Source organism: Anser anser (assembly GCF_964211835.1).
Source record: "Anser anser genome assembly, chromosome: 5".
NCBI classification, from domain to species: domain Eukaryota; kingdom Metazoa; phylum Chordata; class Aves; order Anseriformes; family Anatidae; genus Anser; species Anser anser.
The window spans coordinates 30,385,786-30,407,663 of NC_139725.1; the positions used below are offsets into that span (position 1 = coordinate 30,385,786).

General features: G+C 38.7%; 1 protein-coding gene and 1 long non-coding RNA gene across 8 annotated transcripts in view; one reads left to right on the top strand and one right to left on the bottom strand.

Moving 5' to 3' along the window:
• Nucleotides 1–1,138: 1,138 nt before the first annotated feature.
• On the top strand, nucleotides 1,139–8,638 carry LOC310899763. The gene is made up of 2 exons (XR_014584647.1): nucleotides 1,139–4,735; nucleotides 4,912–8,638. It is a non-coding gene; the product is annotated as an uncharacterized lncRNA (long non-coding RNA).
• COX16 (cytochrome c oxidase assembly factor COX16) overlaps nucleotides 8,337–21,878 on the bottom strand; it is a 48,023-nt gene continuing 34,481 nt past the window's right edge. For all 7 annotated transcript variants that reach the window (XM_083836666.1, XM_083836661.1, XM_083836663.1 and 4 more), the window contains 2 exons: nucleotides 20,479–20,541; nucleotides 8,337–8,699 (listed from right to left, as the gene is read on the bottom strand). In XM_083836666.1, coding sequence (XP_083692792.1) covers nucleotides 8,583–8,699; nucleotides 20,479–20,541 — 180 coding nt within the window. In that variant the 3' untranslated portion in view covers nucleotides 8,337–8,582. The remainder of the gene's footprint in view (nucleotides 8,700–20,478; nucleotides 20,542–21,878) is intronic.

A 21,878-nucleotide genomic window follows, 5' to 3' on the forward strand; every position in this document is an offset into this window, starting at 1 on the left:
GCCCGTTTCATCCAGCAGACAGGACTGTGCTCAGTCCTGCTCAAACAAGTTTATGATTTCCCCTCCTCTGTGACACGACTCCCCTCCTCAGAAAGATAGCTTAGATACGCTGCCTCTGCAGTAGGCAATGCTGGGATTGCAATTATATCTAAAGACCGGTGTTACAGTGTAAAATTTCTGCTGATCTTTGAAGTAAATAATATACTGAGATAATCATTACGTTGCCAAGAAACTCAGAAGCTTTTCAAAAGAAAGAAGAAATAATAACTTTTAAAAGGATGTCAATATCAGAGATGATCTGATTTTCAAACTTCATTCAGAGTCTATGACCCTGTCCCAGAGGGCTTGGGGAGAGAAGCCCAAGGGCACCAGCAGTGGAGCACAAGCCCTCTGTATTTTTCCAAGCACCCATGGGAAGGTTTTGTCTTAACTTTCCATTAAAGCCAAAAGTGGAGCTTGCCAGACTGCCTACTAAATGAGGAGACTTCTTGGACTGGCAAATGTAGTCTTTGGGACTGTCTATATATGTATGCATATCTATATCTAGCTATTTGATAAAGTCATATAACAACACACTAGGGACATTAAGGTATTCTACATTTTTTTATATTTCATTAAAATTTCATTAAGGTATCCTACGTTTCTTAAATTTCAGATTTCCAGCTACACCTCTTTGCACAAGGTAAAACAGAGAGTGGTGAATCCTCCGAAGGCAAAAGAAACTTTTCCAAGGAGAAAAGGACAACGCACAGAAACATCTTGGTCCAGTACTTCAGGAGCTCCTGGATCACGCTCTCTCTGGCCTGGGAGTGTAAAAGACAACTAACACCTCTTCTCTCAGTAGGTTCTTGGCATTAGCTAAACACACGGAAAGAGAGATGCAAAAACTGTATAGAATATGTGGCAGTTAAAGCGGACACTGCCGGCAATTATATATATATATGTCATTGCCCGATACTGCCAGCAAAACCCCAAGTCCTGTCCTGCTCCTCATAACTGGGGTTCCCTTACCCTGTGAAATATCCCATTCAAACTAGAGCAGGCAAATGCTGATTTTGCCTTGAAGTTCAAAATCATCAGTTCAGGTAGTAACATTCATCGGGCAATGAATATATATATATATATATATATATAGTATATATAAAAGGAAATATCCTTTTGGGGAGAAGAACTTTTGACGTTTTAACCCTAGGGAACTGCAGAAAACCCTGTGCATCCTTCTGCTGCTAGCAAAGGGGGACGAGGAGGGGAACAACAGACACCTCAGGGATTAATAACTGAGAACCCCACATACCACATGATATATGTAGAAGATACTATCAAATTACCTGAGTCCTTGAGGTTAGTCGAAGGTAGTAATGTACATATCTGGCTTCACCTGGAAATTATCATATCTGCATTATTAAGATCATGTGCAGGATGGGTTAGAAGAACACACCTGTCAGATAACATTGCACATCCCAATGTAGCTTCAAGGGACAAAGACAGCTCAAATTTTAATTTCTGTTGTGAATAATTCATTATGTGGCTAAGAAATCTTGAATACATGAAAGATAAGGTCTCCTCCTCCTGTATGTGCTCCAAATCACTGACCAGACAACCAAGTTTGTCCACAGAAAGTACAGGTTCCCAAATCCAGCTTTTTCTTGCAAAGTCTGAATAACCTGGGTTAGTCAGAAACTTCACTCCAGGTAACAAAAAAGTGCATGATCTGTGTTGGCTGTCGAGGAACAGTGTTCAAATAAGTACTTAAGACAAATTTAAATTTCTGGATATTTGCAAATATTGGTCTTTTCAGCTAAGCTGAAACATACTGTGAACACTCCCAGCTGCTCCATTACAATTACTACCCTAAGTCAAGTTAAAAAACAGTGTTGTAATTCACTTTTAAACCTTCCAACCCCTCCTGTCATTTGTAAAAGGTGAAGTTTTACAGACTTGATCAAATTACATTCAAGTTCATCTGCTCTTAAAGGTTGATAAAAAATAAAAACGATTTTGCTGTTTATTTTTCTAGCATGACCGATAAGGATGCTTGCACTTCACAGGGAGCTCACAGACCAAAAGGCCTGTTATGAGAAATGTGCAATCTCAGAATTTTGTACTGAAAACACGTTTGCATGGTAAAAAGCATCACCAGTGGGGTGGAGAGCCAAATGACAGTAAGACATGACCCCAGAATTGGATGGACTACGGTCACTTCAAATATATATGAATTTGAGTAGGACTGGAGTCTTTCCATCTTTGATTGCCAATTTGTTGCTAGACAGGCAACTTAAAATGATGGAAAGCCTACAACTATCATTTAAACAGGGGCAGTGCCCTTTGTAGACTGGGAAAAATGTTGGTTTTCTTCTTATTGTATTATGGTACATGAGAATTCTCTTTGAATACTTAATACAAAATGACATAATTTAAGATGAAATAAACAGAAATAAATTCAGATTGTATTATTAGTGAAAGCAGGGAGAAAGGAGGACTTGTTTCCAGAGGCAACTTCATCAGTTAACGTGAAAGTGACAATGTCATCGGCCAGGGTAGCAGCATGCTGGAGGCAGTAAGGGGCAGCTCTTTTTTTTTTTTATGAGTAGCCAAACAGGTCATGAAAGCTGCTGTAAACTGCAAGCATACAACTTAACTAATGCACGTGTGCTTGTCTGCTGGGCGTAATGCTTGTGTACACAGCCACAGAGGTGTGCAGTGACACACTCAGCCAGAATGTAGGATGCAGGTTCACCAGTTGATTAAAGAATCAAGTGGGATAGCTGGGATAGCTGGTTAAAAAAACATATTGTAAAGCATTTTCTATCTGGTTGATTGACATTTTGCAACCTGTTCACTGAGAGGGATTTATTTTGGCAAATTACTGAGAATATTTTTTGTGAAAAGTTTTGGAAACTGCTGAAACATTCTGTGTTGACAGTCTTTTGAGTGAAAAACGCTCTTTAAAGATCAGTTGTGGCTTTTCATTTCCAAAGTTAAGCTGCCTCAGAAAAAAGAATCAAGAAGAGAAAAACATGAAAGGCAAAATAAAACATCGCAGTTCACCCAAACAAAAACATTTCTAAAACTATTACCTTGCAAAATATTCTACTTGACTTTTTGTTCCGACTTGAGACAAGACCATTTTTAAGCCCAGTTTTTCCTGAGACAGAAACAATTTTCCTTCCTACTCCATCCAGAGGGACCAGTCAGAAAGAACACTTTGTTTTGTATTACTATTTTTGTCCTTAAGCTTTTTTTCTTTCCACTTTTTTTTATTATTTTCTCTTACTTCCTTTATTTTCCACTTTCATTTTCTTTCCTTTTCTTTCTTAAAATGCCCTATGCACTACAAAACAGGGAAGGAACTTGAGCCTGGAAGCCAAGATTCTTTGCACTTGCTCTCCTCTATTCCTCTGTTATTCAGAAGGAGTATGAAAAGAGCTATATTAAGCTGAAATTTTATTCTGCTGTCCTCTGTTCAACAAAAGATAGTCCACTAAAGCCACTAAATCACAGATAACACTTCTCTGGGCAACATTATTAGGAACTGACAGCTGGTGATGGATGAAGATCTCATCTTTTAAAGAAAAAAGTACATTTAATTTCCTTTGTACATAAAATAGAGAGCACAGCATTGTGTATCTAAAGATAAAAAGAGACCCAGTGTACGCAGGGTGCCATACTTAAGGGGATATAATACTGGGTCTGTGTTTCAGAGCTTACATTTTACAAAACATCTTCAAATTAATTTAGAAACCACTATTCTTCAATTCTCAGTAGAGAAGGAACACAAAAAAAAAAAGGAAAAAAAAAAAGCGGGGGACATTTTGCAGTCAGCTCCGTTAGAAATAAGCAGCTCAGAGACTAAGCTGTTACTTTTTAGGGAGAACACTGGGAGACAGGAGGGAAATGGATTTATAGGGCAGCCAGATGGGGTTCTGCCCAATTCTTCCTGGGATCAAGCACAACTCCTGGGAGCCACTGGGCCTCCTTAGGCCGACACCATCATGGATTTGGTACTGAACATGCACAGTGGGGTTGGTATTGAACACCAAGGATCTCATCAGCTACCTTGAAAGAGGTATGTCAGATTAAGTATGGCCATTTTTCCATCAGCTGAAGCACACCAAGCCAGACCCCAAGTACACTGGGTGAAAGCAGATAAATTTCTTCTATGGAGGCACAGTAATACACACACAGTGCTCCCTTGTTTCTGGTTTGTTTTTTTTCCCCTCAAATGACTGTGACTGTGACACATTCAACTCTTCACATTTGCAATGCATAACCGTATTTTACACGTCCTTTCTGCGGCACTAACAGCTGCTGCTTTGGTTGAATTTAATTTTAACACACCTCCCAAGCAGGATAGAGATGGCGAGGATGAAACTTTAATTACCTGTCTGCGCTAAGTAAGACTTTAACTGCTCATGTTCAGCAAGAAAATATGGCCAGTCTGATGCCAGTGGTAGGAAAGACTGCTTCGGTCTCCTGGGGTAAGGAAGAGTTTAAGGAAAACATCTGTATGGAGTTTTTGTTTCTAAATCTAGAGACTATTTGTGCATTGGACGAGTCTGGCTGCAAGTCCTCGTAGGAAAAGAAGGTCTAACAGTGTGCAATTACCTTCCTTTGATTACAGACTTGTAGTTAGCTCGTCTAAAACACAGCGGAATTTTTTGTGACCCTTACTCCACTGAAGGATGAAAAGAAGCTTTCCACTGAAAACACTGAGGAAAAAGCAGTCTTTCTAAAAGTAAGTTTATGGAAAAATTCTGTGACCACCTTCATGTCAAAATGGTTATTCTGCTTTCTCTAAGACTTTAGATCAGCCCCTTCTTCTCTCTCATTTCTTTACTCTTACTTTTTTTCCACTGGACATAACAAACATAGTAGCAAAGGATAATGTTTAGGCTTTCCCATTTCTTACAGAAAGAAAAGCCTCTGGAAAACACACGAAATCAAAATGAAACTTGTCCCAGGCTTTTGATGGAAATTCAAACACAGCAACTTAGACCAAATGCAAGATCATCACGAAGTACAAGGATCTACACAGGTATTTCTGAAGGTGAAACCCACTGCTTTAATTTTCACCTACAGACATGTACATACAGTTAAGCAAAAACTGTTGATGTAAAACATCCAATGAACAGAATAACCTTCAAATCACTCCAAGGAGCTGCTTCTCTGTGAAGAAATGGGTTTCTCCTGATCTGAGCGCTCAGCAGTGTGGACACATATCCTCACACACCCATCAGTTAGCAACCCTCTGCTTTTTGGGATTGCTCCCCAGCTGCTGATGGGATATGTATAAGAAGTTTTTCAGAAGTTTCTGCATTCTATACTCTGGTCTGAAAGTCCCATCACTCCTCTCTCATTATGGCACAATCTTTTTTAGGGTAGCTGGAGCCATTTTCAGGATCTTGGAGGATCAGTACTGGCAAGACTGTCTTCTGCATGATTCTAAAAGTTTTTAACACCAAGATGTTATCCAAATATATTTCAGAAGCTTTGAAATTTGAAATGCTATGCTATTGAGCAGGTTTTGAAATCTTTTTAGATCACAGTAGCTACAGCATTCGCTAAGCTTCTACATCTGTGTTACAGCTGAATTAAGGTACTTTACATTTTATCTTTGGGGTCATCCATGAGTCTGCACATACAAAGTGCCATGGGAGAAACAAACTCAGTAGAATTCACAGGGCTGATCTCATGCAAGGTTTGGTTAGCACTTTGGGCTGCAGCTGGGAAGCATCCAGCTGGATACCCACACTGAGCTCTCCCCATACCTGGAGACCCACAGATTCCCACATACACAGCTCCATTTCTATGCCCCACTCGTGTTCTTGTTATGGAAGACCCCAAAGACCAACCTTCACAATTTCTCTGAGAAGTAAATGCTTCCTCCAGGTGGTTTGTGTTTGTTTGTTTGTTTGTAGTATATATATACATGGACACTCAGCCTGACTTCTTTGGCTTTTATTTTCCATTTCAGCTGCAAAACTGACGAGAAGACCTGGTTTCTTCAGCGCTCTCTTTTACCCCTTTAACACTTCACACCTCCTACTGAAGTCTTGTTTTCATTCTCCTAAGACCACTACATTCCAGTTACCAAAGAGAATTCAAAACCGTCAATCAGTGTCTCAGACAGACAGTTGTGTTTCATTACCTCTGGCCCCTCGGCCACATGCTCTGGAGGCTGAGAATAATGATTCAGGAACTTAACAGGGTTGTCCCCAGGTGCCTTGAAGATCATCAGAAATGCCGTAACATGGCTTTCCAAAGGGTAATTCGAAAATAAGCAGCCAAACTAAGCATGAATCCTGAACCAATTGAAGTTTGCCTCTCTCTTTCTTGTTATGAACTATAAATCTCTACATTTCTGGAGTGCCTTCTACTTTGGGATGCGGTGATAACTTAAGAGACTTTAAATGACTCTCTCAACATGGCCCCTTCATATGCATTACTTCCAATTCTGTGGCTGAGAAAAGCACAATATAAAACATGAAGCTGTTGCCCAAATGCATGACAATAAAGAGAAATTCCTGAGGCAGCGCTCCCCATTTAATGAAGAGTACAGCAGTACAATTCCTGTACCTGTCAAAAGTTTTTTTTTTGTTTTTGTTTGAAATTCATAAATGATTCAACAACACTGGATTTTTTTTTTTAGTGGACTATCAGTAAATATTCTAATTGGGACTATGTCTTCATATATGACTTGAAGAAAAGAGACAAGTTAAAAAGTTTTCCAAATGCATGTCACTTTTGCTCAGAGATGCTGAAATAATTCCATCACTTTCCAGAGATGCCAATTCAAAGGTAGTTACAAATATGCTCATGGAAACTACAGGAAATGTAGTGCCCGTGAAAAAGAGAGGTTGGGGGCCCTCCTATCAGCAAGCGACCATCTAAGAAATATCAAAAGTCAAAACTGAGTCTTAAATTACAACATCAAAAGTGTTCTACAAGGAAGTAATTACTTACAACCACATTCCAAAACTGTTGAAATAAGATTGCTGTGCACCAAATACTTTTTGTAGAATATCAAATTCGTAAAAATACACAGGATCTGTATATAGGCAGCGTTTTGTCCATCAAGAAAAGTGCTATGCGTAAGGGCTTAATGAGAGAGAAATATCTTTTCTTCTTCCCCTGGGGAAGGGGTAACTTTTCCTACACATTGTTCCTAGAAAGCCACATGCCTGTTTCAGGGGAAGTATAGGTCCACCCTGCGAGCCAGTATTGCAAGACTGGGAGCTAATCCTGCCTCTCCATATGCAAAGTAATGGCAACTTCAGTCAAGGCTGGGAAAAGGAAGATGTGTATCCTCTGGGAAACAGATAACGAATTTGCAGAATCATCATAAGATGGGTCTATGCCCAGGAACATAAAGAAGCATTTCCAGTGGTCCAGCTAGTACATGAACAGCAGCCGTGATGCCAGCATCAGCAGGAGCCCTAGCTCAGAAAAGACTCTGTCACTGTACTTAATGCACTCACGTCCTTTGAGCACTCAATCTTGCTGCTGCCGGTAGAACTGCACCAGAATTTGAATTTAAGAGTTGAAAAGTTGCCTAACAAGGTAGGTAGTTTCAGCTGCTCCTTACCTGTCCTATTTTATATCTTATTTGCCCAAGAATGTTATTTTACCTTTTAGGTAAAAAAAAGAATAACAAAACAATGAAATTAATTTCCTTCTTTTCCAGTTCTAGCAGAGCTTAATGCCCCTATATTCTAACTTTTTAATCCTTTCCTTATAGCATTTAGATTGCATGTGACATATATCTTGCAGAGACAAATAAGACCATACCTCTGTGAGTTCCCAAGGGATTTACACATAGGTGTCACTGAACGCTCTGAAACTAGAATCTGTTCATCTGTGCTCTACTGCTCCATTCCCCTGAAAAGGAGTTTTACAAGTTAGGCTGAGAAGCTCCAATGCAAACGTCCTGCCTGCACAAAAGCATCAATAAACCAATCACAAATATCTGCCCATAGCTAAAAAAATATTATTTGACCAATTTCCAGCTGACACTCTGCACATGCCTCTGCACAGACAAGCTCCTGGAAATGAAACACAAGAATATTATTTAGCCACAAATGGGCTCACTGTTCCTGAACAGTTGATATGCCTGTGGAGTCCCTTCCAAGCTTAAGAGCTTGAAGTCATGCAGGGGCTCTCTGAAGCGACATTTGTCTGATCACACACATCTAGATGACAGCACTGCTGTTCTCATCGTGGTACTGAGAAGTGACTCTTGAAATTATATCTCTTGCTGAAGCACCTCAGTTTTAAACAATAATTGTTGAAATGGAAAAGAAAAAATCTGATATACTCAGTAAAATAATCAGCTGTTGTTTTCTGTTTGTGTTTTTTTTTTTATTGAGAACTCTCACATACAGCCTGTGGAACTGTGCAAATGGATGCAAACAAAGAGCTTCATACAACATGGTGCCTTTTGGGTTGCTCTCAGAGTTATACACACTGCCATGAATTGCTCAGAGCAATACTGTCCTCCCATGTTTGTTCCTGACAGTGGAATAAAAAAAAAAGATAGTCCAGCCTGAGACTTTTTCTGCGGGCAGCAAAGTAGGCTTGCTCGATCACTCTGTCTTGAGACGGGCAGCCTCCCGCCGCTGCTTCTGAACAGCTCTGGAATCTTCCCACAGCTGGGGTCCTCTGATGTTCTCCCAGTTATCCAAGTCAGATTTTTCCAGTTTCTGCAGATAAACATAAAAAACAACTGTGTCACTTTGACGGCTCCATGATTTAAAATATGTATTATTATAAATTGTGTTCTTTTTGCACAAGAAACAGGATCACCACTGGGCTGATGAACTTTCATCCACCCTCCAAAAGTTATTCAACAAGGAAAAAAATTGGGAATTATCCACACAGCTACATCGATGACTAAGGTAGGCATTACTGCTTATCAACAGATAAGAAACATGTAGAACAGGAATACCGACATCTGAACATGACTGAAGGAGGTATTTTGTATTCATTCTTTCTTTTGACTCTCACCTTGTTTTCCAGATCAGTTCTTCATCCGCAAGTCTGCCTGCTATTCAGGTAGAAGTGAAAAGCTTGGCATAGCTCGAACAGAAGATCATTATAAGTGACCTGAAGTTTCTGTCAGCACAGATACAAAGCATACTGGAAAAGAGGAATCATCTAGCACTAAGAGCCAGTAACAGTGCAATCCCCTCCAACCCATGTGGTTTTACATTGAGAGAGCTATGTGATGCTTTCTACTATTTAGTTTAATAAGGCAACTAACTGCCAGAGATAGGTCATACATGGGATATGCTAACTGGCCAAGCTGTCAGATACTTAAAAACTAGCTAGATTTTAAATTAAATCCTTGCCTATTCCTATCATCCCCAGTCAGAAGGGGCAGTGACTGGAGTCTTTATCTAGCCTTAGAGGTACACAAAAAGGAGGAACAGGAGCCCTCCTGATTTTACCCACCAAGTGCTGCTGTTGAGGAAGACAAATTTATGCTTCACCTCCACAATCCTACTAGCAGAGATGCAGAAACCTCTTCCCGGCAGGCACAGACCTCAAGTCTTGCATACCAGCCTGCAGCATGGGATGCTGCATCAGACAGGAGACCGAGGAGGGGTTGCACACCTCTGCTGGAACCAGGGCTATTCTGCATGCTAGTGAATAGGGCAATATTTCATACCAGTAATGAGACGTACTGCAGTGGGCTTTAAACCTCTGATTTGTCACTAGGGTTTCATCTCAACAAGTGCTGTAAAAACACACCAGAAAATACTTAACCCTAGCCTGAACTTGTGATCTAATTTGCCTACTATCAGTCATCCAAACAAATGGCAAATACTGAGGGACTTGAATAATAGTCACAGAATAATTCAACAGCTATAACAGACCTGCTACTATTAGTTCATGTTATGTAAAAGTTTTCTGTCACTTCTACAACTTGTGGAAATTGCAACAAGGTTAGTCAGATATCAAAAGAAATTAGGCAACGTTCAACAGAAGATATATGAGAACACATGCACAAACACAGGAGACCTTCACAAGGTAGGAACAACTGAATTTTTCATACGATGGAGTTGGCACGGATCTTTCTGAAGAATTGCCTTCATTATTTTATACATTTTATGATTAGCCGGTATTTGATTTCAACTAGAAAGGATCTGAGCTGCTATAGGAGGAGGGAGAAGGAGGGTGTTTAGGGAAGGTACACATCATCCCCTGCATCAGCAAATATCCACTGTGCAAATTCAGAATTTAACACCTGATTCAAATGGAAGCTTCAAAGAAACCACACTGAAAATAACCTTGTGCTTTAACAGAAGGAAGGCATGCTGGTTTTATTAAACACAAAGGTACCACGCAGCTGTGAAGATCTAAACTATTCCCAAAGGTGTTCAGCTCACAGAGTCTGAACAAGAAACAACATTTAAAATATATACAACAAAACTTGTAGTACCCAAAGATAGACTACATAAAGAAGTCTATCAGAACAGATATGTATACTGGAGGTCTTTATCAAAAGTTTGTATTAATCTGCCCCTGAAACTTCACAAAGGCACAGAGGAGGCAGAGAGGAGGTTTGTTCAAAACAGAAACTGCACAATCAAAACTGCACAATCTAAACAAAGACAAGAAAGCATTTTCACAGCTTCCAACTGAAAGAATAAAGGTACTTGGAAAACACACTGTGATATAATGACAGAATAAAACAGCCATGGTTATGCACAGTAAACGGAATTGCCTCAAACTATGAACAGATGAATCTATTTACAGAGCTAATTTTTGTCAATTAAAATATAAAGAATTGAAGAGTCTAAAGAATACAGAGAGAAACTATTTTTTCCTTTTTATTCTCATATTTATATAATGAAGGTATCTTCTTTCTCTCTACCAGTTAGGTGCAGCACATGCTGCAAAGTTACAAAGCTCCTTTAGATTGACTGAACTATGCTGTATAGTGAGAATTCAGGCAAGAAATTAGTGTTTTTTTCCAAATGAAGTCAACCTGACTGGTCGTTTTTAATTTTTTTTTTAATTATTTTATTTTAACCATCTGGACTCTGCCCACCTAATTTCACAGAGACATCACTTAAATATGGTAAAACTACTTCAGCTTCTACTAAATTGAAATCCATATGAACTGGCAATCTTAAAAGTGAAAACCTTTTCCTCCCAGTTCCAATGTACTAAATAGTCAATCATTGGAGACTACAATGAAATGTAATCAGATCAGACCAGCACAATTTTCCCTACTCGTCTCAAATAGCCCAAGGGATATTGAAAATTAGCTGTTTAAAGTAAGATCAGTGTAGTCCATTAAATCTACTGATTCACTTCCTAAATCAGCTAAACTGCCTCTTAAAAGTACAGGACTGACAGAAGCTGTAAATCCAAGAAAAAATGCAGCTATGCAGGCAGGCAGAGTGAACAAAAAAGAACATTCAACTGTTTGCCACACTCTTGACTTTTAAAGACTTTTGTTAAACAGTTTGCATGGCACAAATGCACCAGCAAAGAGAGAAAGAGAAAGATCACTGTGGAACTGCAGGTTCAAATGCCTTGCTGGTTAGTAAGTAAAAGCCATAATCCCCTGTAAGCCTTACAATAAAATACTTTTTTTTTTTTTTTAAAAGAGTTTGACTTCCACTTTTGCAGGATAGTCATCGTGCCACAAGAAACAAACTGAAATCTGCAGAAATTCACTTTGAGCTATTGGTGCTTAGGTGGAGTTAATTCAAGGTTGCCACCTGCAAGAACTGTTTGGCTTTCATCTGTTTCCTGCATAGGAAAGGGGGAATAAGAAAATCCTGTTTACTGCCTGGCTTGATGCAATAAATTGTGCAATGAGCACCGCAGACAGAAATGACTCCAATTCAAAGAGACAATTATTTCCCATTATTGTAGTAAGTAACCCCATTTGCAGATAAAAGCTGAGCCAGGGAGGAACATCCTCATGGCTGAGAGAGACAATGAAAGAAGTGCATTAAACCTGGCTGTTCTTGCTGGAGTGTCAAAACAGCCTGAAGACCATAAAAGATAGATTGAGAAATTGTTCTGACACACAGATGTAGAGGTGCAGAATGAAGGCTAACAATGTATTTGCTATCTTGTGAGGGACTGCAAATCACAACTTTATCATCATTTATGACCTGGCCTTGTTACTATTCTCTTCTTACAGCTCTTTCCCAGAGCCATGTCTCTGACATATCATTTTCTTAATAAAAACTTAATGTCACTCACTTTCCACAGGATGTGACATAATTGTATATTTAATTATCTGTGATTAGTGCTCCTCAGATTAAAAATACGTATTTTTTTCCAACTAGAGAATGCTTAGCTTTTATGTTATTAATACATAAGCAAGTTACGAAATAGAATGCTGTGGCCAGAATTAATTAGTTTTGTTCGGTAAGGGAAGAAATGTAGGGTGGTTTTTTTTGCGTGTAAGCATCCACAGGTTTGATTCTCTTTTTGGCTTTGCTACAGACTGGCAAAGAAACTCAATGAAACCAACGGAGTTCTTGTTGCTGCCTTCAGTGGGACCCAATGCCACTCACCTATGGCACAACTAATTAATTTATGGTAAACTCAGTTAAGAGACTCTTTTTCCTTAGATTACTTTCCCCTTAGACCAATTCTGCACTGTGAGGGGCTGTGCTCCAAATCAGAGAAAGTGAACTAGATTAGGAAGACAAATACATACTGTTTATGAATTAACTCTATTTAAGCATAAGACTGCAAACACTTGAACTGGCACAGCTGAAGGAATCACTAGATAGACAGCAAACAAACATCTTTTGCTGGCTATGTTGCAAAGCTTTGTATCACAGAACTGCACCACCAATTTCTCTGTGCATCATTTTCCCAATTTGAAGAATGAAAACAGTACTTGCCTCCACCTCAGAGGTGTCATAGAGTTTAATTAATGTTTGTAGAGTGCCCTCATAGCCTTGTGTGAAGGTGCTACAGTGATACAAATTACTTAATAAACCAAACAATTAAGGTACTTTGTTAGACCCGTATGGTTACACAGTCTTGAATTTTTAAAGTAAGAGAAAATAGCACTAGACAGATTTTCATCAAAGAATTGGGGTTTTCCATGATCTCCACCTTTCTTAAAATGGAGAAAGTCTTAAAAACTGCACTAAATCTCAACGGATGACCCAATACCATTTATGCATTACACCTGCATACCATCCAAGATGAACTTCTGGATTCAAAGGATTCACAAGCTCTATGGGTAAAGTCAAGAAAACTCAAATCGCACTGGTCAGTTACTTTTAGCCCATTTGTTGAAATGATGTCTACGGCTCCCTGTCTGGAGCCCACAAAAGCCTGCTGAATTTTTCAGGCTGACAACACAGAGAAGGTTTATTTCAAACATCTTGCTTGAATGTTTTTAAGCAAGGACAATTGTTTTCACTGTGTGTATAAAGTTTGGCACAGTACATCCTTCTAATAATTTAAAAAATATACTCTCAAACAAGTAATCAAAAAAGAGGTTTACAAGGATCAAAACATATCAGACTTGTGAGTCACACCTGGTTTTTTCCCTCTGAAAAGATCTGAAAAAGAAGTTTTTATAGGTTTCTTATGTGAGAGAAAAAAAAAACTGTGATGAATATCAGAGGAAAGGCTAAGAGACTACCACAACAAGAAATGATCAGTTGCCACTGTGAAACGCCTAACAGAAGTGTGTGGGCACAAGAAAAGAAACAACTACAGCAGGTTTACAATAATAATGTCAAATTAAACTTAAATCCAGGCCACTCAAGGACTACTTCAAAGTAACCATACTCCTTCAAATCAGCAGCAAACCGTATTAACTAGTCTATCTTTCTGAGAAGCTGAGTTAAATATTCTGCCTCTCACACGCCGCCGCCTCTGTCCTGGTCTCCGTTAGCTCAGGTAACATACAGAGGTATTGTAGGTTAGAACTTTGTTTCTCATCTACACTTTCCTGCTGATTTTCAACTCGTCTGTCTTCCAGAACTTGCTTGTCAATTTATATGCTGAAGCAGAATGCTTTTCTCTTTGCAGAAACTGTGGTTTTGGCTAGCTGTTATCAGAGCAACTTCAATACTTTCCGCCATTAATAGTTTTTTCAGTGACATCAATGGTGACTTTTTGATTTTTGTTATTGGGCAAATTCATTTTGGAAAAAAAAACTTCCCTTTTTCTCTGTGACTAAGATCCCCTGTCCGTTTGATGAGGACAGTAATATAGGTGTTAGTCCCCCACTGTATTGCCAAGGACAGTAAAGCTGTTTCTCAGCAATACTGCTGAGTGCACAGCAAACAAGTAACTTGCAAATAAATCTACCTTCATTCTACAAATCCACCTTCATTCTGTCTGAACCAACAGGTCCTCAAAATTAAATCACCAAGACTGCTGTACTGAGAAGGATCGAGGCACCTAACTAAATTTTTACAAGAACAAAGAGGAGATTTTAGAAGGTAAAGTCTGGGGTCTTTCTTTGGTTGGAGAAGACCTGTCACTTCTTAAGACAGCATCCCACTCTCTGACAGTAACTTGCTACTGTAGAGTACATTTGTACAGTACAGTTTGAGCATTAAATATAGATAACAATAACTTGAGAGCAAGTAAAGAACATGTGAGAATTGTATAACAATCTTCTGAAGTATTTCAAAATATAGCTTGTGTCCCTACGTGAGCATCGCAGAAAGTACACTTGCAGTCACAGAATATTTCACATAGTGTTTACAGAATGGACAAAAAAAAGGGCTAAGCAAAACAAATGTGAAGTGGCGTATAAAAAGCTGCTTTGCCTCATCGCTAAGACAAGAGCTTCCTTAGAAACTATTTGCTTTGCTGCATCCTCTTTAGAGGCAGGCAGTGCGAGGAATGTACACAGCCCTACCTGTGCAGCTAAATTCCCATACAATACATTGAAAGTTATTTCGGATATTTTATACCAAGGATCTAACAACTCACCACTAGGGGCCCATTAACATGAGAGATGTGCTTAACATCTACATCTACGTAGTCAGCTGCACAGGGAAACGTTCCCAATACTGCCTGGAAGGAGCTAGCAGCATCCCCTAGGACAATAACTGAAAGAATTCAGTCATGCTGGGTCGATGACACTTTCCATAGTCAAACCCTTTGTGTGTGTGAGAGAGAGAGAGACAGACAACACACAGGGTTGGCTCTAACATGCTAAGAGCTGCTCAGTTCCTCTGGGATTAAAAAACCATCCAAGGAGTGCAACAGCTGCAAAGATGTCTATTTTGGAGAGAGGGCGAGGAGCAGAGATTATTTGTTACAGGCATTTACATGTCTCGATCAGGTTTGCTGCCTGCTTGCACTCCTAGCTGCCTCACTTTGCTTTTTACAACTGTGAGAAATCAGTGTCTTCTTATGGGGATAAGGGAAGTGCAGATGCAACACACATGAAAGAAACAGCTCACGGCTACAGAAAATCCTGTGCAAAGAGATATGCTAGAAACATGACTAGAAAAGAATTTACGGGTCTGTTTAATAGAGATGAATTCCAGAAATAAGACTGGTAAAAAGTGATGTCCCGTGCATTTCCCTCAGGAGGCTATGTGTCTTGCTTCCTGGAAACTTCCACAACTCTTCCCAAGATCCTATGCCATACCCACTCAGAATAAAACAAGTAGCACAAACTATTTTAACTAAAATCCTCTCCCTCTCTTGCCCATGGCAGTCCCCACTGATGACAAACTAACACCATTTTGTTCATCTCTACAAAAACAGAAGTGATGAAGACTTATGGTGAAATAAAAATTCTCAAGACCATTTTACATGTGAGTAAAATGAAGTGCAAGCAACTTCACCCTGGGCTTGTCCCAGGCACAACCCAGAGGACAGACAGAACCCATGGCTGACTGGAAGCAGCTTTTCTTAACAACATGCTGACAAAAAAGAGCGTGGGGAGGGTCAGAGTGATTAAAGGAAGAAAGAACAGTATCTCATCCTCATTCAGTGTCACAACTTTGGGCAGATTTTTTTCTGCCCGTCTCTGACCCCTCTCAAACAGCTCAAGGCAGTTAGCCACCAGTATCTAGCTCAGACACTGAAGTTAATCAGTCCAACAGGCCGATCTGTTAATTCCAAGACAACAAAATCAGTAATCCTCTGGTACTGGTAACGGCAGCAACAAGGTGCTTGCAGATTTCAGCCACTGGTATTCAGGAAATACCTACCAGAACCATCCTCGTGTCCATGTACTCTACGATATCTGTTGATTACTATAAATTACTATGTCACTACAGTGTCACTTTGTGAAAAAAAATGTTTCACCCATTCTGCTGTGACTACAATCCCCCAAGTCAAGTCAAACAAGCATTAAGCATTTTGAATCATTTTTACAAGAGCTTATTCAAATGCTATTTTCTTTCACTCTTAAAAGAGCAAATACACAGGTTATGTTCCCAAACCACCTCTCCATACACTGCTTTTACTTTTTGAACTGTCCCAGATAAACATTTTAACACTGAAATTACAACACTTCTGCTGTAATTCTCAGGACAAACATTTACATGTTTGTCCAGAGCTAATGTTGACCTTCTGTGATCTATCAAATTATGAAGAAAAAAGCCTGCCACATATTCATATACTTTAAGTCAAGAAAAGGGTTCTCTAGCCTGGCTATGCACAGAGCAGCAGATTCATTCACTCCTCCAACGCCAAGATCAACAGCGCACAAACACCTGAAAAAAACTTTTTAAAGTTTTGTAGATTTGATATTCTGTAAGACAGAAAACTCATTTTTTCTTGCTGCTGTGTTCAAATGATGTTCCTCTCTGTTAATAATGGACTTTACTTCTAATTTTAATATTTTTCCTGCATTAGAAAACTTGTCAATAGCTAGTACTTTTTTCTTATGAAGGTATATACATATACACAATATAATCAACATTCTTTCTGGAAAAAAAATGGAAAGATACATTTTACTTTTTTTCTTAACATTCTGGTATCTTTCCATTTTTTATTTTTTTAACATTTCCCATTTTTTTAACAAATAACTGGCTATTTTAACAGGTACTTTGCTCACCTAATGCGCCCTGCTTAACAAGTAATACAAACAGGTCTCTGCATCTGTCTGGCTGTACTTTTAACTACTTCAATACTTTTGTGTCACTTGTACATTAGTAATGATTTCACAGTTTCTTCGGGATCACTGAAAAAAGTACTCAATATTGCCTAGGTATGTCAACTTGTCAGCTTACTTAAAAGAAAACTCTCTGATGTCCTTTTATCAATCTTCTCTACTTTATAACTTCTCATTTGCAATTTCCATAGAAATCATTTTACATTTATAATTTACATTTTTTATCCCTCTGCCTTCAATTCCCATTGGTTAAAAACATATCTGATTCAAACCTAACTGATTTTTCCATTGTAAAATGTTAATTCTGTAGATTACTAATACATTCTTTTTGAAATTGTTCTTATTTGCTTGAAAAACCATAAACAATTTTTTGTCTTTGGGTCTGCTGTAACTGATTGAGGCCACATTTTTTTAGTGTACTAGACCATTATTTTCACAAAAGTACAGAAACGAAGTGCTAGAATAAGGAATGTTCATTTGACAACACATTTAAACCAACAAATATATTGTGATTCTTAGACATCCACGAGAAAGTCTGTTACTCACCACAAGAATCAGTCCTTTATCTCCCTCTTTCAAACAATATTTTTGTGCTTTCAAATGAAATACTCTAGGCTTTTGTCACAGGTCAAGCACCTGACATTTTTTACCATGTGTTCTACAAGGCACAGCTCAGCAGCAGAACTACATTCCCATTAGTACCCGTGTCACTAGTGGACAGAGCCAAGATTTATTAGGCAAAGGGGAGCAGCAAGGACTAATTGGCCGTATGAGGACACATAAGTGTGTGAGAGGAATACATAAACAACAGAGAACACATGCAAAGGTAGCTTGCTCCTTTGGTACATCCTAAGACACAAGATAAATAGCATTATTAACAGATCTGAGATATAAGAAAAGCAGTATGTATTATACATGCAAATTCACTCTTGCTCAAAACAGTATACTTTCCAGAAACAGTCCTCTATGAAAAAGGTAAATTTTGTATAATCTGAGAGAACAGTATTTAGTAAACCAGAAGGTAAAAATGTCTTAATGTTAATTTCCTCTCAGTAAATGGATGATACCTGTGATTAGATCTTTGTTCATCACCCTCATGCTGAAGACCAAGTGCAGACTTCAAAGCTTGAAATATGAGAAATGTTTTTGGTTTTTGTAATAAGCCATAAAGATGTATGCTTTAGCAGAAATTATGACATTCCAAAAGAATCCAGTATTTATTCAACATAAACATTTCTGTAAGCACAATAAGATAATTTTTAAAGTCTTGAGTTGCAGGGGGCACAGGCAATGGACATCTGCATGCATCATGCAATCATGCTTCCAAACAGCTGGCGTGGTATCCTCAGTAACAGCTGCAGATATAATGCTAATAATATTGTAAAATAATGCTTCATATATCAAAACAGCAACTTTTTTTTTTAACTGCCCTTGATCTCTTACTATGCTACGTTTAGTAACAGCCACTAGTGTTATCCTCCACTGTGACCTAAATATAGAATTATAAGATGTTCTTAAGAGCTGCATTTTTGACAAGTAAAGGAATAAAGATGAGGGGGAGGAAATAAATCCCTATACTGGTACACATGAGGTCCACAGAAAACTGCTCTCCTAATGTCAGCAGTAACTCCGTGACTGGTTAGATTTTGTCTACCAGAATAGAGAGGTAATATTGATTAAATTTGTCAAAGACTCACACAGGGCCTGTAGAGTACCTGGCTGACAGCTGAATTGCTCCTGATTCCACCAGTTTCACTAAAGCAAGAAATGAGTATGCCTAGTGCTTGCAAGTTGGTGCCCATAGTAAAGTACACATTGAGATTAGAGTCAAAACAATTATGTGAATCTCTTCTCGTTGCGTGGAAATTTAAATCCGTTTGTTTCGTTGAACTGGTCTGCCCTCTATAACACCCAAGCACTACTTTAGAAGAGTTGCAGCGTGGCAACTCTCTGTGATTTAGATTAAGAAAAAGTAAGATTGCTTCTGTCACTTCTGTCCATCAGGAAGGAGCCTCATTACCCAAGTAGGGTTGTAATATGTTGTTATGCTACTTGTATTTTATTACCATTGATTTCTCCATAAAGCGGATCCAATTATGGTCATTAAATATTATCCTTCAACTATTTACTTATCTTGCTGGAAAGAAAGCTAACCATATCTGAATACAGATCAGTTGATTTTGTGGTTAGGTAGTGAGTTAAACAGAGGGTTGTGGTTTTTTTTACAGCTTGTGGTTCTTCCATATAAATGAATCAGAATAGCCTTATAGTACATTATAGGGAAAGTGAGATACAGAGTAACTGCAGAGGTGATCAGAATTTAATGGATGTGTATGTTTTGTGTTTCCAGTTGAGCTTCCCACATGTACTCATAGATCAAATATTTGATTTCCAACACCATACAACACAGTTCTTTGTAGAGCGAGGATGGTCCAAAATTATTTGCAATAATGGTAGAACATTATCATAAACCTGGTAGGTAGGTAGATGTTCTGCAAAATTACATACATAAAAGTGCAAGAGATAAAATTTATTTTTATTTCACAGACGAATCACAAAAGAGGAACGTAAAAGAAAAGTTTTATTAACAAGACCATGTACTACTGTTTAGACACTTAAGTATGAGAGCTATGGATGCAATCACAATCAAGACCTTGAAAGGCCTGTGACGGGAATGTTGTATGGGAAGACAAAGAAAAATCTGTGATCAACATAAAGACCATGGGGATAGATAATGTGTTACCTGGATATTTGATCCATGTAATTTAAAAACATTAAAAATTATCAGAACTATCTCTAATCTTTTTTTTCTGGATACGGGGGGGGGGGGGGGGGGGGGGGGGGGGGTGTTCAGTCTTCCTAACAAAATAGCTGTTTTGGAGCTTGGTAATCTTTGAAGAAAGTTGTTGAAAAAAGAAGGAAATATTTCTCTATAAAATTTTCTGAAATTACGAAAAAGTAATGGCAATTGTTTCAAAGCTACACAGAAGTTTTAAGAAACGAGAAATAGTAGCAGGCAGCACGTCCAGTACGTTGTTCTGTACTTCAAGCTACAGATCATCATAATCTATGTGGTAGAAGTGTTGATACGTACATATACATACTCCATCCAAGTCCAACATCAGCTCTACTTTTATAGACTAGGTAAACCACATAGTGGAATTTATTTGTACCACTGTACTTGACACCTGGACATCAACGCAAAGCTGTATTCAGAAAGAAGCACTGCATGTTCAAAAACCTTTCTTTACATAAAACCTTGTTTTTATTGGACATCAGTGAGTCAAAGGCAGATGGCTGATCTAATTTTAGATAGGGACATATCCACCCCACCAGCGGCCAGAGTAATCAAGGGTAGCCAAGGTTATGAGCCCCAAGCAATAGATTTATTTTACCTTATATTCAGATTCCAGCGTCACATTGTTCTGTTTTAATTTTTCTTTCAAAGCAGGATCAACCTGTAAAACAAACAAAAATATAGCAAAAAACATTTGCTTTTATGAACTTCTAAAAGAAACCTTAACCTCGGATAAACAAAGTATTGGTATATGTAAATCCTCCTCTACTCTAAAAGAGTATACGTGCCGTCTGTTCAGATACCAGTATGATGAACACAGTGTAAGAATTGGGCTCAAAAGAGACATGTCAACAAATCAAAAAGGAAACATTTATAATTAGCCCTGTACTTGCATTACACCTAATATTTAAACCTGCGTTTGGTTTGGTGATTTCAAACTAATCAAAGCCTTAACAAACAAAAGAGGACCAGTAAAGAGAAAATTGCCATCACATTACATATTTTACTGCTGAATGGTATGCTCAGTGAGTAGGCACACAATACACTCTGCTTTACAAAGTCTATACATGAGTCACACTTCCAAATTTCAGGTGAACGCACTGCTCTTTCCTAGTTTTGATTCTGTACCAACAACACTGGTGATTTCTGCCACCTTTCAGGTGGTCAAAGAACAAACCTAAGAACGGAAATTTGAATGAACCACAGTGGATGAATCTTACATAATTGAGCCCAGAGGAAGCTGTAGTCATCCCTCCCCTTGCTAATTCTGTCTCACGCAGGTCTTAGAGCAGAAGCAAGGAGAAAAAACTAGCATTCTTCATCCTCAGAGAAAGTGTTTCATCTTCTCTTCAAAGAGAAATCAGCCAAATATGCAATATTCAGACACAGTCTTTAAGCTAATCAATTAAAATATCAAATAAATCTACCATGACAAACCATTCTCATTTTTAGACCTTAAATGCAAGCAGTGCTAAATGAATCAGATGTGTAAGGGGATTGGTAATGTATTTAGTTCTACATCTATGGTTCACTAGTCCAACTATGACCAGCTCAATGAACAAAAGTTGTTATTCTTAATTTGCTGCTTCTTGATCTGAGTGAAAAGTGCTCAGTTGTCCTCGCCACTGTCAACTTCGAATGTCTATAAGCAGTCTAGAAAAGAAAAAAGGAGGCAACACAAGTTATTGAACTCGCCTGGGCTACGAAAGAATCCACCTTCAGACCCTGGCCCAACAAAAAAAGCATGTAAAAGTCACTTAGCTCATGACCCGTAGTGGTACTTAAAATACATACATACCATCTAACAATGAGGGGTATTGCTCTGAGAAATTTCCCTGAGCCATAATGCACCCCTTGACGACGTGCACTGCCAGCTAGGCAGCACGCAGCTTGTGAGACCTCTGTTCCCAAGCCTGCTCAGACAGCCCAGCCTTGCACCACCCGTGCATTTCCCTATCCAACCAGAGATCTGGCCTCAGCAACGCATGCATTTGCAAC